We start from the raw sequence: 16,131 nt of genomic DNA, 5'->3' as shown, positions 1-16,131 counted from the left end.
TACAACACGCCGCCGCCAGTTTCGTCGCGTTTTGAATACAGAAAGAGAATAAAGTTGTGGTTTAAACCCGTAAAAACCAACCCTTTACAATGGAGGAAGTTCAGCGTCATTCGGTGCACACACTGGTGTTCCGTTCGTTAAAACGTACCCATGATTTCTTCGTTGCGAATCAATCCTTGCTACCGGAGATTGATGAAGACATGTGAGCATTTATAATTGGCAACAAGTGAAAGTATGGTTCTAAACTGATGTTTCCATCTGTTTCTAGGGAAAAGCATAAATTTAACATTAAAGCCCGGGATACGTATGGTTTGGTGTTTGATCGCGCTGCCAAAGCAAAAGCATTAGCGGCCAAGCGAGGCGACAGTGAGCGAAATGATGGACAGAATGGCCTCAAGGATGGTGGTAAGCACGGGGCACTGTATATAGTGGACACTTTCGGTAGAATAACCAGATCGTTCCCTTTACAGTTCTGGCAATAACGGCCGGTGAACAGGAAGGAATAGTGCCGGATGGAACCAATGCTCAGACAGCACTAGTACCGGCATCAGCACCGGTGTCGCAGAATACCACCAACACCGTGCAGATACTACCGAAAAAAGCACCTACCATTCCCAAACCCAAATGGCACGCTCCTTGGAAGCTTTGTCGTGTCATTTCAGGTCATCTCGGCTGGGTACGATGCGTTGCGGTTGAACCAGGCAACGAATGGTTTGCAACCGGCGCTGCCGATCGCGTAATTAAAATTTGGGATCTAGCCAGTGGGAAACTAAAACTCTCTCTCACGGGACACGTCAGCACAGTACGGGCACTGGCCGTAAGCCCGCGCCACCCGTACCTCTTCAGTTGCGGTGAGGACAGGCAGGTAAAGTGTTGGGATTTGGAGTACAACAAAGTTATACGACACTACCATGGGCACTTGTCGGCGGTGTATACGATGTCACTGCATCCCACGATCGATGTGCTTGTAACGGCTGGTCGTGATTCGACGGCACGCGTATGGGATATGCGTACTAAAGCTAACATTCACACTCTGACCGGACACACGAACACGGTCGCGAGTGTGGTCACACAGGCTGCCAATCCGCAGATTATTACCGGCAGCCATGACTCGACCGTAAGACTGTGGGATCTGGCCGCTGGAAAGAGTATGTGCACGCTGACAAACCACAAGAAAAGTGTGCGTGCAATCGTACTGCATCCGTCGCTGTACATGTTTGCTTCGGCCTCGCCGGATAACATAAAACAGTGGCGCTGTCCGGAAGGAAACTTCATACAGAATCTCAGCGGACACAACTCGATCGTAAACTGTATGGCCGTGAATCCGGAAGGCGTGCTAGTGTCCGGTGGAGATAATGGAACGATGTTCTTCTGGGACTGGCGCACCGGATACAATTTCCAGCGCTTCCAAGCCGCAGTACAGCCCGGTTCGATGGACAGTGAAGCGGGCATTTTCTCCATGACGTTTGATCAGTCTGGTTCGCGATTGATCACTACCGAGGCGGACAAAACGATCAAGATTTACAAGGAAGATGATGAAGCGACGGAAGAATCGCATCCTATCAATTGGCGTCCGGAGATTATTAAGCGTAGGAAGTACTAAGAGTAAGGCCAGCACTATACTGTACAAGAAATAAATTTAATTGTAAGGCATTCGACGTCAAATAATAATTAGATGAAATTCAACTTCCAATCGCACTTCTTTAACTCCTTTCTTGCAACGCCTTCTATGATCCTCTCGCCAACAATTTAGTTTTCCATATATATTATGGTTTTACCAAATGGTTTTTATACCTTTACAAGAATTTCGATAAGATTTTAATCATGTTCGGTGATACAGTGTGAAAGGTTTCTTAAATGACAAAACTGATGCAAAATCCTATTCGACCCGTACGCAGCACTTACTTCTTCTATCGGCACAACTTTAAGAGGTATGGGCCTGACATTTCTGGCTTTCTGCGTCTTTGTTTATCCGTAGCTGAATATTCAGACCGAAAAACGGGGGATTTAGGTCCCGATCCGTTCCTGTGAAGACCGGCGTTGCTACCATCAAGCCACCATCCAAGTGGCCAAATCCAAATCAAGGAAGACCAGAAATGATCATTGAATCCACGAAGATAACAGCATAGAAAAGGATACCATGTTTTATAATAGCTTATAAAGGTATTTAAAAAGCTGTTTAACTGCTTGATTCCCTGCAATTTTTCATGTATTTTACTAAAAGAAATGCGAGAGTGTTTCAGGAGCAGTTGATTCATCTCTGTTGTTTACTTCTCTAAAACGAATTTAACAAGCCAGGCAACCAGGAGTCTGTAGTCAAGTCCCAATGGTCAAGATGTCATCAAATGCAAATAGGCAAAATACGTAATATTTGGCAAATATGTTTTGAATGAAAGGCTCGATTAAATCATAGGCAACATTCGTCAGTTTAAATCACACCAGCCAAGAGAATTGATTTCCATCATCATATGGATCATTGTACTTCACTGGATATTTCGGGTTTGCGATTGCAGTCCATGTTTCACCAGTTCATGTTCATGTCCATAAAATTAACAACTTCCACCAATTGGGAAGAAAACCTCTTTTTAAACATCTTTAATTTTACGTACACTACGGAATTCTGTTGCATAGCCCTGTAACCGGGCCGATTAGCTAGTTCTTTAAAAAAATGTTTCAGGTTTCTGTTATTCCATGAAGGTTATATTGCATTACAAACTATTGTATTTTTTTAAATTCTGGTTATGTAACAAAGTAAAATTATGTGTAAGTTATACTCTAGCTGAAAGTTTATCGGAATTGTCTACGGAAACGTATCGGTTTCCGTTAAAAATTCAGTCCCAGCAATTATTGCACTTTATCTAGAAATACTTTGTGTACATTCTCGACGCTTGAGCCTGACTCGGCAAAACAGAATGGAACAGATTTTGTTTAACTAAATTAAGAACAAAAGTTTCTCATTCAAAATAAATTAAAAGTAGCGAAATTAATTTTATGAAATGTCACCTGCATGTCCGCGCGTCCCGCTAGCGTCATCCGGAAACGTCATCCAGATGGCAAGTCATCGTCATCGTTGCTTCGCGTTCGTCGTCGTCTTCGCTGTTCCTTGCAGTGTGCGCTTGCGGTTGTAGCTCTATAACCTAGCCTGTAGCAAGAGACTGAACTAGATTTTCAACACCTTCGAACGCAGAGCAAACTCATCAACAAAGGAAGTTCGCACTTACAGTAGGCTGCGATACATTGGATTGCTAGGAATCGATCAGTAATACGGAAGTGAAGTGTGGCGGCGTTTTTCCCAGCGGGGTACATTCGCTCACGTTAATAGCACGCACCGTGCGAATTCTGCAAGAAGAAGCCCTCCATTAGGCACGAGAAGGTTCACCAAAGGGAATTTGAGTTACTTTAATCCCATCAGTAGCAAAGCCGGAAAACACCGTTCTTCAAATGGCCGACAGCAAGAAGTGAGTAGAACATTCGCGTACTTTGACGATGGAGTTTCGTTGCGCTGGGTGACTTGGGAATGTGGTTGTGGTAACGAAAGCGGCCGGCAAGTAAGGAAAAAAGGACATTGTTGCAGTTCTTCCTGCTAAAACAATAGCCGCCGGGAGTTACGGACGTCGAGTTGTGTGATTTCACAAAGAAAGAAGAAAGCAGGCACGTCTTTTCCGTCTACTGTGTCATGTTTGTACGTAGAGGGTTTCTATTGGCTGAACAGCAGTGGACTGTGTTGTGTGTGCGGTTGTATGTGTGAGGGGATTGTACGTATGTGAAGGGGATTGCTTCAATTTTCGCTTGTCACGATATGCGTTACTTCGCGTAATCGTTGGTTAAAAATGCATCACATAAATGTAAAATAAGTAGAATCCTTTCCGAGTTGAGCAGAAATATGTTTTGTTCCTATGAAATATATGTGCCTAAATTATTAATGTTTGGCTCTTTGTGAGAAGAGCATGCAAAATGACCGGTAATCTGCTTTCAACTGCAGAGCCATGTCCGTGATGGCTCCTGTTGGTAGCCACATAAATATTGTACATCAATAGGGAAGGATGTTGTAATCATATCATAATCTTTAGCTTTTGCTAGTTTCAAAAAAATGATAATGTATTATTAATGATTTGTTAAAAGATGGGCAACTAACTGTGCGAACAGTGATAATAACTTTGCAATCTCAAACAAACGTGAAATGTAAATGTTGAAAGGAACCATTCATACATAAATCTATACGGTGAGATGGTCTCTTTCTGTCCTACGCACTAACTCTCACAAAAAGGCTAATAACCTATGCGCCCTTCGGTTTCGTAAAGATGACGCCGTTCTACTGGGAATGCAATCGTTGCTGGATGTTTGTTTTGTGTTGATATGCTACATCGTTTCTGATATCAATCCTTCGTCCTTCATTATTACCTTCTTTCTTATTTTTAGCGAGGATTTGGCAACTGCCATTCTGAAGCGCAAGGATCGCCCGAACCGTCTGATCGTTGATGAGGCCGGCAATGATGACAATTCGGTCATTTCGTTGTCACAGGTGAGTAATTTTTCTCATGCTACTGGAATTGAAACAATTCTCTCGTCAATCATCAACAGCAACATTTTTTACCGATTGGCAACAAAAGTAATTTAATAACGATTTAATATCACGCTGTTTGTATTCGTAATCTATGAATGTTTGCTGAACTTTTCTAACAAGTAGAACAATAATTATTTACAATAAGAAGTAATTAGGACTAGATCTGTTTTCTTTTTATTGAAAGTATCGTTTTAGAATAAAATGATTTTGACTAATATTTTACTCTTAATTTTAAATAAAGATTCTTTACCTCCAGATCAAATCCTTCTATAATGAAAATATCCATTAAACTCGTATAATAATATGGATTAGTATAGCGTTTACTAGAGTAAATAGAGTTTATTTTGTTTTTCAGGCGAAAATGGACGAACTGGAGCTGTTCCGCGGTGATACCGTACTGCTGAAAGGCAAGCGCCGCAAGGAAACGGTTTGCATTGTCCTGTCGGATGAGAACTGTCCGGATGAGAAAATTCGCATGAACAGAGTAGTGCGCAACAATCTGCGTGTCTGGCTCGGAGACGTAGTGATGATTCAATCCTGCCCGGACGTAAAGTACGGTAAGCGCGTACACATACTGCCCATCGACGATACGGTCGAGGGTCTGTCGGGCAATCTGTTTGACGTGTACCTCAAGCCGTACTTCCTGGAGGCCTACCGACCGATCCACAAGGACGACACTTTCGTCGTTCGTGGTGGCATGCGTGCGGTAGAATTCAAGGTAGTCGCAGCCGATCCGGAACCGTACTGTATCGTTGCCCCGGAGACGGTGATTCACTGCGAAGGAAATCCGATCAAGCGCGAGGAGGAAGAGGAGACACTGAATGCGGTCGGGTACGATGATATTGGTGGGTGCCGTAAGCAGCTGGCCCAGATCAAAGAGATGGTCGAGCTGCCACTGCGTCATCCGTCCTTGTTCAAGGCGATCGGTGTGAAGCCACCGCGCGGTATTCTCATGTACGGTCCACCCGGCACGGGTAAAACACTGATCGCACGTGCCGTTGCGAACGAAACCGGCGCTTTCTTCTTCCTTATCAATGGGCCGGAAATTATGTCCAAGTTGGCGGGCGAGTCCGAATCGAACCTGCGCAAAGCGTTCGAAGAGGCGGAAAAGAATTCACCGGCAATTATTTTCATCGACGAGATTGATGCCATCGCACCGAAGCGTGAGAAGACGCACGGTGAGGTGGAACGGCGCATCGTGTCACAGCTGCTTACGCTGATGGATGGCATGAAGAAAAGCTCGCACGTGATTGTGATGGCAGCAACGAATCGTCCCAACTCGATCGATCCTGCACTGCGTCGCTTCGGTCGTTTCGATCGTGAGATTGATATCGGTATCCCGGACGCTACTGGCCGGTTAGAAGTGCTTCGTATTCACACCAAAAACATGAAGCTAGCGGACGATGTCGATTTGGAGCAGATTGCGGCCGAATCTCACGGCCACGTGGGTGCCGATTTGGCTTCACTGTGTTCCGAGGCGGCCTTGCAGCAAATCCGCGAAAAGATGGATCTGATCGATCTGGAGGACGATCAGATTGACGCGGAGGTACTCAACTCGCTGGCCGTTTCGATGGAAAACTTCCGCTACGCGATGACGAAATCGAGCCCATCCGCGCTGCGCGAGACTGTGGTAGAGGTACCGAACACGACCTGGACCGACATTGGCGGTCTAGAGAATGTGAAGCGCGAGCTACAGGAACTGGTACAGTACCCGGTCGAACATCCGGACAAGTTCCTCAAGTTCGGTATGCAACCTTCGCGCGGTGTCCTGTTCTACGGGCCTCCCGGTTGTGGTAAAACGCTGCTTGCCAAAGCCATCGCCAATGAGTGCCAGGCGAACTTTATCTCTGTCAAGGGCCCGGAGCTGTTGACGATGTGGTTCGGCGAGTCGGAAGCAAACGTGCGCGACATCTTCGATAAGGCACGTTCCGCTTCGCCCTGTGTGCTGTTCTTCGACGAGCTGGACAGTATTGCGAAGTCACGTGGCGGTAATGTGGGCGATGCGGGTGGTGCCGCCGACCGTGTGATCAACCAGATTCTAACCGAAATGGACGGTATGGGAGCGAAGAAAAATGTGTTCATTATCGGCGCCACCAACCGACCGGACATCATCGATCCGGCTATTCTACGCCCGGGCCGTCTGGACCAGCTGATCTACATTCCGCTGCCCGATGAAAAGTCACGCGAAGCTATTCTGCGTGCGAATCTGCGCAAGAGCCCGGTAGCGGAAGATGTGGATCTAAACTACGTGGCTAAGGTAACGCAAGGTTTCTCGGGTGCGGATCTGACGGAAATTTGCCAGCGTGCCTGTAAGCTGGCCATCCGTCAGGCGATCGAGGCGGAAATACGGCGGGAGCGAGACCGTGCCGCAAACCAAAATTCGGCTATGGATGTAAGTATTCGGCAAACGACCTGTTTCTTTTCGGAATAAGAAGAGAAAAGTAAATGTTTCATGTATTCTGGTTTCCCTAGATGGATGAAGAAGATCCGGTGCCGGAAATAACGCGTGATCACTTCGAGGAAGCGATGAAGTTTGCCCGCCGTTCGGTATCCGATAACGATATACGGAAGTACGAAATGTTCGCCCAAACGCTGCAGCAATCTCGTGGCTTCGGGACCAATTTCCGGTAAGTAGCGGTAGATTGACCGCTTTCACTAAATTCTCATAATATTATTCGATTATTTAACGATTGCTTGTTTTGTTGTCTAGATTCCCCTCGGGACAGGGCAGTTCAAGTTCGCAGGGCCAGGGTTCGTCACAACCGACGAGCAATAATCCCGGCGATAACGGTGATGACGATCTCTACAGCTAGATTGCCGCGGCTATAGACACATCTATCCCTCTCCTTTATTAGACTAACAATTGCTCCGTTGCCACAGCTGCAGTCTTTCAACATACAACAGTACACCGTTGCCCCTCGCGTGTGTTTGTGTGTCTTACACACATTATTGCCTTCACCTTTCACAATCTTGATTCTTTCTCCCAGTATCTTTTAAAGCCGGCTAATAGAGGAAGGGCGAAAACAAAATGACTGGTTTATAGTAGTAGTGCGTGATGTAGAAAGTAGAAATCAATAGGACGGAAACGGAAGATCGAAACAGTGCGATTGTAGGATGAACTCTGTTGTGTAGTGAAACACACGTTTCGCACCGCTCAACATTAGGAGCAACATAGCGACAGGGAATTCGTGAAAAGATATGACGGAGATCGGTTGCAACACTGATATTGTGAGGGTGAGACAATACACATGAGGCCGGCCAGTGCGTGCATCCTCCAATTCCAGCTCCAACGGTAGGGAACGTGCTGTGTATGTAAGACTGCGAAACAGCAGCTTGTGGTAGCCTCTTATTCATAATAATGATTTTGAAGCAAATAAGAAATGAGATACATTAATTCTAAGACAAGCTCTCCTTACCTTTGTCCTCTCTTTATTTTCCAAACACCCGATCCCTTCAATCCTTTAAGCCACACACTCCCCCTTTTGTGGTTCTTTTTCATCATGCGATAACAGCAACACACATAAAAAAGGTTCTCTTCATTTCGAATCATATTTGCAGCCCGACGTTAATAGTAGAAATAATAATTCACACCCTTAAATCGTCATTATTGAGTAGGTTAATACGTCGATTCCAATCCATTTCTTGGTAGGAGGTTGTTGGAACGCGATACGCGAAGGTGACATTAGACACCCTCGAAGCGCAAAGGGAATTACTACAAACAATTCAGCAATTCGTGTCCCTTTTTCAGTTACGGAAGTACATTGCAGCGATGCAGACAATTTGTTTTCCCTCCCCCTGGGGACACGTTAATAGTGACAGCGTGGTAAGCGTTCGCATACTTCTACAATTGTATTTTTTACACTGAAAACAGAAACACTGGAAGATAATGGAATGGGTGAAAAAGAAAATAAACAGGAAGAAAATAGGTACCAGACGTACACGAACGTGTCGAGTGAATTTTGAATCGTGGTTTCAATATTTTTTTTTTTTGCTAATGTATTTCGCCAGCGAGTCGTTGTAGAGCACCAATCCGAGCACCTGATTGGTAGGTCATGAGTCAGGCATCCTCATCACGTAACCTAGCCTTTTCAATTGTTCCTGTTTCACCTATCGTCAGGATGTCTGTTTCCCTAGACGACTCATTATTATTGTGGTTTATCATGCTTTTCCACTAGCTCTTCTATCCTACGCTTCGTATCTTGCTGCAACGTTTTCGTCTGGATAGAATAAAAGATGGTGGAAGTCATAAGCATAAAAATTCGCCGTCGGCTCTTTAGCTGTCCGAAGCACAGTTCACATCGCCAATTGATGCTCTGTGCCCCAGACATCGAATCCGCTTACGGTCAGAACCTTTGACAAGCAAGTATTCTGTCTTCGTCGCATTGATCTGCAATCCGATCCTCTAGGAATCGAGTTGCTTGGTCCCAGCTTCACTATATTGCAAGACCTACTCTGGGCCTATTGCTTCTCTTTCGCTTCATGTCGTACGGGATGGAGTGTTACACCATTCTAGCGGGATATGTTAACTGACCTAATCACGTATAAGGATAGTAATTCTGTGCAAGCACGTGATCCGTTCATTCTGAAAAAAAAATGTTTAGCAGGGCACAACATTGCCTGTAGACGACAACCGAGTGTGCTTTTGCCAAATTTGCTAGCCCATGTTCTCTTTCCAGATGAATACGATAATAGTGTTTCTCGTTGTCGTTGCTTCTAACAAATACATCGAAGGTATATTAAAATGGACCGAGTTGTGTTATGTACAAACAACTGCATTAAACAAACTACGCAATTTATTCATTACCTTTAGAGCGTTTATCGTAATACAGATTTTATTTGTTTCTGAAGTTTTCTTGATAAAACGATCACCTTTAGGATCGATGACACCTTAATCACTTGAATACTCTACACATAGCCGGATTTTCTAATCCTTGCTATGAGTGTTTTGTGTGTTTATGTTTATCGAAGCTTAGGGCTTGTTTTTTTTAATCTAAAGGATACTTATTTGGCGTTCTTGGGGTACCATGCCCATCAGTTAACGATCTAGGATTTAGACCTTTTATAGCCCAATAGTCGAGCCCTGCCTTTGAGAAGCATGGCCAACCAGAGATTATTAATCCTGCCGATGCAACCGAAGCTTGTGTCGCTGTACAATTATTTTTTAATTCCCCTTTTATTAATCGCCTTTCCTCGGTTAAAATCAATTCAAAATCAAACATCATTTGGTAAAATTACTCCTATCGCCTATTAGAAATCATGTTTTTACACCATCATTAGAAAGAGAAATGAAGCGCTTAAAATAGAAGCTTACATTTAAGGACACTTTATTCTGTACCTTGCCTGTCCTATCCTTGGGATTGGTGTGCGATACAATGGAAGTTGTTCTTACATTTGATCCCCTTTCCTGCACGGTCACTGCTCTGTTTGATTTGGATTACTAACTGTGTAACGCAACCGACTATAAACTATAATCTAGCAATCCAAAAAGGTAGCAGAAGGTCGACATTTTACAGCTACATTCAAACTGCTTCGTTCCCTGTGTTTTTGTAGTTCCATTCAGTGGTCAGCACATTGTCACAACTGTAGTAAGATAACTTTGTCGCATTGAATTAAAGCTGTTAGGCTATGTTTCATTTTACCTTCGGCGTGGTAACGTTCTGCTTTACCAGTGCACTCGCTGCACTGCGAGTCGTGATGGTACCCCGTGGCGGTAGGGTAATAGTTGCCTTTTCCGCTCCAGCTACAGTAGTGTGCCGTCGTTGCTCGCCCTTTACCAAGACCATCATGGACGAGTTGGGTTTACCTCCGTTGTCCTGTTTGCTTGCGGTGGAGACTTTGGGCCGGTGCGTGGAATTGCTGATTATTATCGGTGGAGCGGACTGCCTGTTTGCTGCTCGTGTATTGTGAACCAGAATGTCCTTCATATTGGCCAGCGGGGCCACGGTTTCTGGCTGTTTCAGTTGACCCTGTTCCTGCGATGGTGGTGGTGGTGGTGGTGGTGGTGAAGATGATGTTGGCGATACCGGTGTGACGGTAGTTGGTTGAGTTGTTGTTTGCTCGATTGTTCGTGCACGGTTCGTACCCACCATCTCGACCGCCAGCAAATTCCATCGCTTCAGCCGATCGATCAGAACGGCCGATTTTTCCTTCGGCAGCTCCAATTCGCGCAGCAATAGTATCAGCTCCGATTGGGAGATGCGATGTGGAATATCATCCTGCTCGGGCGTTACTACCTTGCTGCTGGATGATACGATAGCAGACGCTGCATTCAATGTAGGTGGTTGCTCTGTATCGGTCAGTTGTTGACTGATGGCAGGCGATATAATTTTAATGGTCCTTTCATTGGTACTTGCGGAAGAGGATGGCAGATCTTTCATGTTAATGAAGCAATATTTCGCCGGGGTAACCTGTGAAGTTTTTTGTTGCTGTTCGGGTGTTGCTTTGTTGGTCTGTGTGGCAACAAAGGTGGCTGGTTTCGGTGAAGCGGCCATATCTACCGGCTGTTTGACGGCGAGGGACGGTATGATTTTGATCGTCTTTTCACCGGTGTTAGCGGTTGATAGATTTTTCATGTTGTAGCAACGAACAGGGCGTAATGGTATAAATCTGTTTTGTTCTGTCTGTTCTGTTTTGGTTGGAAAGGCGATTCCAGGTGCTATCTTTATTACCTTAATTGCTGGAATTTCCTTTGAAGCCTTCGGTTGGACTATCGTCGGTACTTTCTCTTGCTTGATTGTTTCAATCTTCAATAATGCACCATTGATCGGTTGCAGTTTCATTTGTTTGTTTGGGACCACCGGTTCTTCTTCATCGTCAACAACTTCAATTTTGATTTGTGGTTGATCCGGTTCCTTCGCGGGTGGAATTGATGAATTTGTTTCTGAAAAGAATGCAATCATGTTAAATGGTTCCTACGTCGATTGGGCAAATGTAAATATCACTCATCTTACCGCAATTCGCAGCATCTTTGTTCAGTGAGAACACGTTCAGTATTCTGGGTGCGTTCTGGCTGCTGGGCGTCAGCGGCCGGCTTATGATCGCTGACGGGTTCGATGGCAGTAGCTTTGTGCACTTGTCGAGCACAATTGGTTCGGAATTACGCAGCCGAACCTTCGTCATACCATACGACACACAGAGGCCCGAATCGACCTTACGTTTCAACGTACTCGTACTGACGACGGATGGGCTGGACTGCACGCTGGGAACAACGTTTTGCCCCGGAAGATTGCGTCGTTCTACCTGCATTACAGTTGCCGGGTTCCTTAGTTTAACTTGTCCTGGGTACGTGCGTATTAAATTGACTGAACTGTCATCCTTTTCTGTCTTGGCTACTGCTGGCGGTGAATGAGATACAAGTGCTGCCCGAGTAGAAAAGAGTTTTGGCCTGACGGCCGACCTCACTGTCGGATACTCAACCGGAGCCATTGATTGCATCATTCTTCCATACTTCGAATCCTTAAATGGTGCTGTGCGTGTCAAACAAAAGTAACAATCCGTTTCGTGATCTGTGGGAGGACTCCACAGCATCGGTATGCCGAACGGAAGCTCCGGTTTCGGACTCATGCCGTTCTTCCAACGCATCAGTGCATTATTGCAGACGTTACAAACCGACGGTGGTCCTTGCAAATAGTGTTCCTTGCTAGTTCGCACCTTAAAGTGTGCCTCGTACGCTTCCAGTAGAGGGCGCGTCATGATCGATCGCTTATGGTGCGACAGTATGTACAGGCCGCACACGAAGCAGAACAGATTTTTTGGGTTTTTACAACAGGGCTTCGACATGGACATGGCGAACATTTGCGTGCCGTTTTGCTGTTTCGCTGACTGATGAACAACTTTACTCTTTTCCTCTGGAGTAGGCTGCTCAGATTAGCTCTTCCTCTCAGGGTCAGCGGTATGCACCGAAATCCAATCGCGAGTTGAAGCGTTTACTGTCTGCGCCGATGCGTTCTGGAGGATTCTATAGTTGGTTTGGGAATAATAGAAGCGTAAATTGAATGAACGGTGCGTAAACGTCTTAGCACAAGCAAAGTTACAGTTTGTATAGTACCACTTAACAACGACGCACTATGGGAATGTACGGCACCGTGTTGCGCCTTAGTCTAACATCAATGCACAGTCCTGCCTGGTATTGTATGTTTAAGCAAATCGTAGAACTGTTATGCCAGGTATTACAAACAGTTTACACATAAATGAAACAAATTTACTTGCACGGTAAGGGTGAAAAATACTGGTTTACGAACAAAAAAGCTTCAATACACTTAGCAAATGAACTCTTTGCAGCTATTTCCGAGTTTGACGTTAACTCCTGTTGTTTACCCGCGCTGACGCTCTAAACCGAGCTGTCAAACCGTTTGAATAGGCGATGTTCTCTGCACGCACCATTTTGACGTTAAAAATTTACATTTTAACAAAACAGGAAATTTAAATACTTATTCATTTAGCAATGGAATATTTACATATTCAGGGGATAAATAAGGAAAAAATAGAATTAGCTTTCTTAGGGGAGGCACACGTTCCGATACGTAAATGGAATATTTGTTGACAATTCCAGCACGAGTAACGCTCCGTAACGCCACTTTTGCGATACGCCCGACGTCGGTTAATCCAATAATAGACAGCAATAGGATTTAAAATCGCGATATGCTCAATCCTCGAACCTCTATCGGAAACACCATTGTCAAACCATGAGATCTTGGATAGGAGTACACGTGATTTTTCAGTGATTTTTTTGCTTTATTCAATTATAGTTACAAATCACGTCTTGCTGAAACAGCTGCAACATTAAATGATGCTATACGAAGAGACACTTTCATTAGTTCGTCCTAATTGTTCTATCCAAATCTGCAAAAGTAAAAGTATGCGAGCTGTGTTAATATTGCGGGACAAAACGACTGTTAATGTACAATTATTCACCCTAAAGCACTGCCCAAGAATCCCAATGCAGACGAAGAGGTCCTAGAAGGCCCCGTGCTTCTTGAGCTACTGCCAGAGTTAAGTCCGAATACACGAGCGATTGTGTCGAAAAATCCTAGCGATAAGGAAACGGTTGAGAAGTGTTAAGTAACAAGCAAAAGCAACAAATATTCGAATACATCGTGGCGAACAATGCCTGGATTACCGGAACTGTGTCGAGTCAAACAAGTTTTAAGTTTCGGCACCGCGGAATACCGAGCGATTCGGATTACGAAACACTGAGGCTAAACTTGATGGAGCAATATTATGCAAAGCGCGGACATACTTACCGGGTGTTGAAGATTGCGCATCCGGTCGGGTGCTAACTGCGCGGACTGGCTGATTATTGTAAGGTGAGTACGCATACACAGGTTGTACGTACTGCACAGGTTGCTGCGAATAGTAGGCCGTCGGTTGTGGCTGATATGTTGTTCGTTGGTACTGAAGTTGTCGAGGCTGTTGATAAACCACTGGCTGCGGTTGTTGATACTGAATTGGCTGAGGCTGTAGTTGTTCATACTGAACTTGTTGGTGCAGTGGCTGAGGTAGTTGGTACCGGATCTGTAGTGGTTGCTGAGGCTGGATTTGTTGGGGTGCTGGTTGATTTCCAATTGGTTGCTGTGTCGTAATTTCAACTAGAAATTGCGATCGTTCTGCTGTCACTGGTCCGGGTAACGATGGTCCTACGAAAGTGGTTCAAAAAACGCCACAATGTTACTGAATTTGATTTTTTTTGTGTCTCCTTTTAATTTTAAGGCAATCTCACTTACCGTTACCATCATCCACTACGATGTAATTTGGTCCATTTCCATTAGAAAACGCTGTAATGATGAAACAGTTAAAGCTTTCTTTCGCTGTCTGAATCCTCCAGCGGGTGATAGAACTTTGTGGAAGCTTACCTGCCGGAAGAATTTCTATGCCCGGTGCCGATTTCAAAACCGGAATACCATAGCAAATCCCAATGAGTATCAAGGTGAGTATGGACAAAAGATTGCTTCCGCTCACGAGAGAACGCATGTTCGGTACATTTGCGTGCGCTCGCCCAACTTAACTGATCAAGTTTTGATACGATACCTGCAGAGCATTCCATATCATTCGCCGATTCGAAACGAAGATGAGATTAATAAGACGGAGGGGATGAGTTTGGAAGGGGCTTAAACCGGTCAAGTTTTGCCTATTAGGACCCCTTTAATATTTGGAACGTTAGGTTAGGTTATAGGCTAGGCTAGGATTTCGTTTATTTTATTCATGCCTCGTTAAAGTCTTTATCACGCTGTGGCATTTGCTAACATCCCTCCGTGATGGTAGTCTTAGTCGAGATCATGGGTCGTGGCAGAGAGATTATTAAGCAGCAGCAGCATTCATCATTGAAAATTTTTTGACAATGTTCTCTGCATCGCATATTGCACCACAGCTATTTCAGCTAATTTATGCACTAAATTTAGATTCATCGACAAATCCTCGTGTTCATGTTCCAGAAATAAACATTTGTTAGGGAATGTGCTATCGGAAGCGTTGACTAGATAATTCTGTTTTCTTTTTCAAATGCGATGATTATGTCTTTCTGATAATTTTGCACAGTGGAGGATCAATCCCCTTGGAGGCCCAGGGCGGAATTTTTCAAAGGGGCCCATAATTTTGCTACGGCATTATCGGTGTTAGGGAGATGTACTTCAAACATGATGTAACAACACCAGCAAAGTCTCGGAAAGAAAGCTCCCTTGCGTACATCTCAGAGTTCTGTTGCGTAGCCCTGTAAACGGGCCTAGTAAGCTAGTCTCTATATATAAACGTTTGTATGCGCTAAGGAGAATGATAACGCCACTACTTGGATCGCCATTAGCTGGTACGAAATTCCATACAAAACCAGCTGTTTTCAGATTGCCGATACCAGGAGAGCATCCACAGAAGAGGTAGCACCTAGTACAGCAATTTTGGTCGAAAACCGCCGAAAGGTATGCAATGTTTAAACACTAACTTTCCCGTCGGTGGAGAAAAATTTCTTCGAAAACTACCAGTTTCTGAATGTATAGTACCAGGAGAGCATCCACGGAAGAGGTAGCTCCTGGTACTGCGCCGAAGGTATGCAATGTTTATACACTAACTTTGCAACCAACTTGCAATGCGCCGGCAGGTATGCAATGTTTATACACTAACCTTGCAACCAACTTGCAATGCAAGTTTGGTGCAAGCAAGAAACTTGCAGCAAGATGGCGCGCAAGATGGCGCCCAACTTCGTACTTGCATGCAACAAACTTGCATGCAAGATTGCATGCAAACTTGCATGCAAGTTCTTGCAAGCAAATTCTTGCATGCAAACTTGCATGCAAGTTTGTATGCAAGTTTGTATGCAAGTTTGCATGCAAGTTCTTACATGCAAGTTCTTGTATGCAAGTTCTTGCATGCAAGTTCTTGTATGCAAGTTCTTGCATGCAAGTTCTTGTATGCAAGTTCTTGCATGCAAGTTCTTGCATGCAAGTTCTTGCATGCAAACTTGTATGCAAACTTGCATGCAAACTTGCATACAAACTTGCATACAAACTTGCATGCAAGTTTGCATGCAAGAATTTGCTTGCAAGAACTTGCATGCAAGTTTGCATGCAATCTTGCATGCA

The 16,131-nt window shown here is 44.6% G+C and overlaps 4 protein-coding genes across 6 annotated transcripts; 2 read left to right on the top strand and 2 right to left on the bottom strand.

The window, feature by feature from the left end:
- The first annotated feature begins 2 nt into the window (after positions 1 to 2).
- LOC128303922 (pleiotropic regulator 1) lies at positions 3 to 1,665 on the top strand. 2 transcript variants are annotated; one of them, XM_053041013.1, is made up of 3 exons: positions 3 to 202; positions 269 to 366; positions 471 to 1,665. In XM_053041013.1, the coding sequence occupies exons 1-3, from the start codon at positions 90 to 92 to the stop codon at positions 1,601 to 1,603; spliced, it is 1,344 nt and encodes a 447-aa protein (XP_052896973.1). In that variant the 5' UTR covers positions 3 to 89; the 3' UTR covers positions 1,604 to 1,665. The 2 variants fall into 2 exon arrangements, with proteins under 2 accessions (XP_052896973.1, XP_052896971.1); XM_053041011.1 differs by having other exon boundaries at positions 269 to 405.
- A 1,436-nt stretch (positions 1,666 to 3,101) lies between these two features.
- LOC128301701 (transitional endoplasmic reticulum ATPase TER94) lies at positions 3,102 to 8,502 on the top strand. The gene is made up of 5 exons (XM_053038295.1): positions 3,102 to 3,458; positions 4,420 to 4,522; positions 4,920 to 6,956; positions 7,037 to 7,191; positions 7,275 to 8,502. Exons 1-5 carry the CDS (start codon positions 3,442 to 3,444, stop codon positions 7,375 to 7,377), a joined length of 2,415 nt encoding a protein of 804 aa, XP_052894255.1. The 5' UTR covers positions 3,102 to 3,441; the 3' UTR covers positions 7,378 to 8,502.
- Positions 8,503 to 9,220: 718 nt separating this feature from the next.
- On the bottom strand, positions 9,221 to 12,797 carry LOC128301628 (histone-lysine N-methyltransferase trr-like). 2 transcript variants are annotated; one of them, XM_053038205.1, is made up of 4 exons: positions 12,612 to 12,797; positions 11,515 to 12,521; positions 11,233 to 11,444; positions 9,221 to 11,100 (listed from the first exon to the last, which is right to left on the bottom strand). In XM_053038205.1, the coding sequence occupies exons 2-4, from the start codon at positions 12,356 to 12,358 to the stop codon at positions 10,195 to 10,197; spliced, it is 1,962 nt and encodes a 653-aa protein (XP_052894165.1). In that variant the 5' UTR covers positions 12,359 to 12,521; positions 12,612 to 12,797; the 3' UTR covers positions 9,221 to 10,194. The 2 variants fall into 2 exon arrangements, with proteins under 2 accessions (XP_052894165.1, XP_052894164.1); XM_053038204.1 differs by having other exon boundaries at positions 9,223 to 11,444.
- Positions 12,798 to 13,473: 676 nt separating this feature from the next.
- On the bottom strand, positions 13,474 to 14,533 carry LOC128302883 (DNA translocase FtsK-like). Its single transcript, XM_053039729.1, has 4 exons — positions 14,416 to 14,533; positions 14,287 to 14,337; positions 13,807 to 14,199; positions 13,474 to 13,592 (listed from the first exon to the last, which is right to left on the bottom strand). The coding sequence occupies exons 1-4, from the start codon at positions 14,531 to 14,533 to the stop codon at positions 13,474 to 13,476; spliced, it is 681 nt and encodes a 226-aa protein (XP_052895689.1).
- Between the last annotated feature and the right edge of the window lie 1,598 nt (positions 14,534 to 16,131).

This window comes from Anopheles moucheti, chromosome 3 (genome assembly GCF_943734755.1).
Source record: "Anopheles moucheti chromosome 3, idAnoMoucSN_F20_07, whole genome shotgun sequence".
Classification (NCBI taxonomy): domain Eukaryota; kingdom Metazoa; phylum Arthropoda; class Insecta; order Diptera; family Culicidae; genus Anopheles; species Anopheles moucheti.
This window is presented reverse-complemented; position numbering and strand designations above follow the sequence as displayed.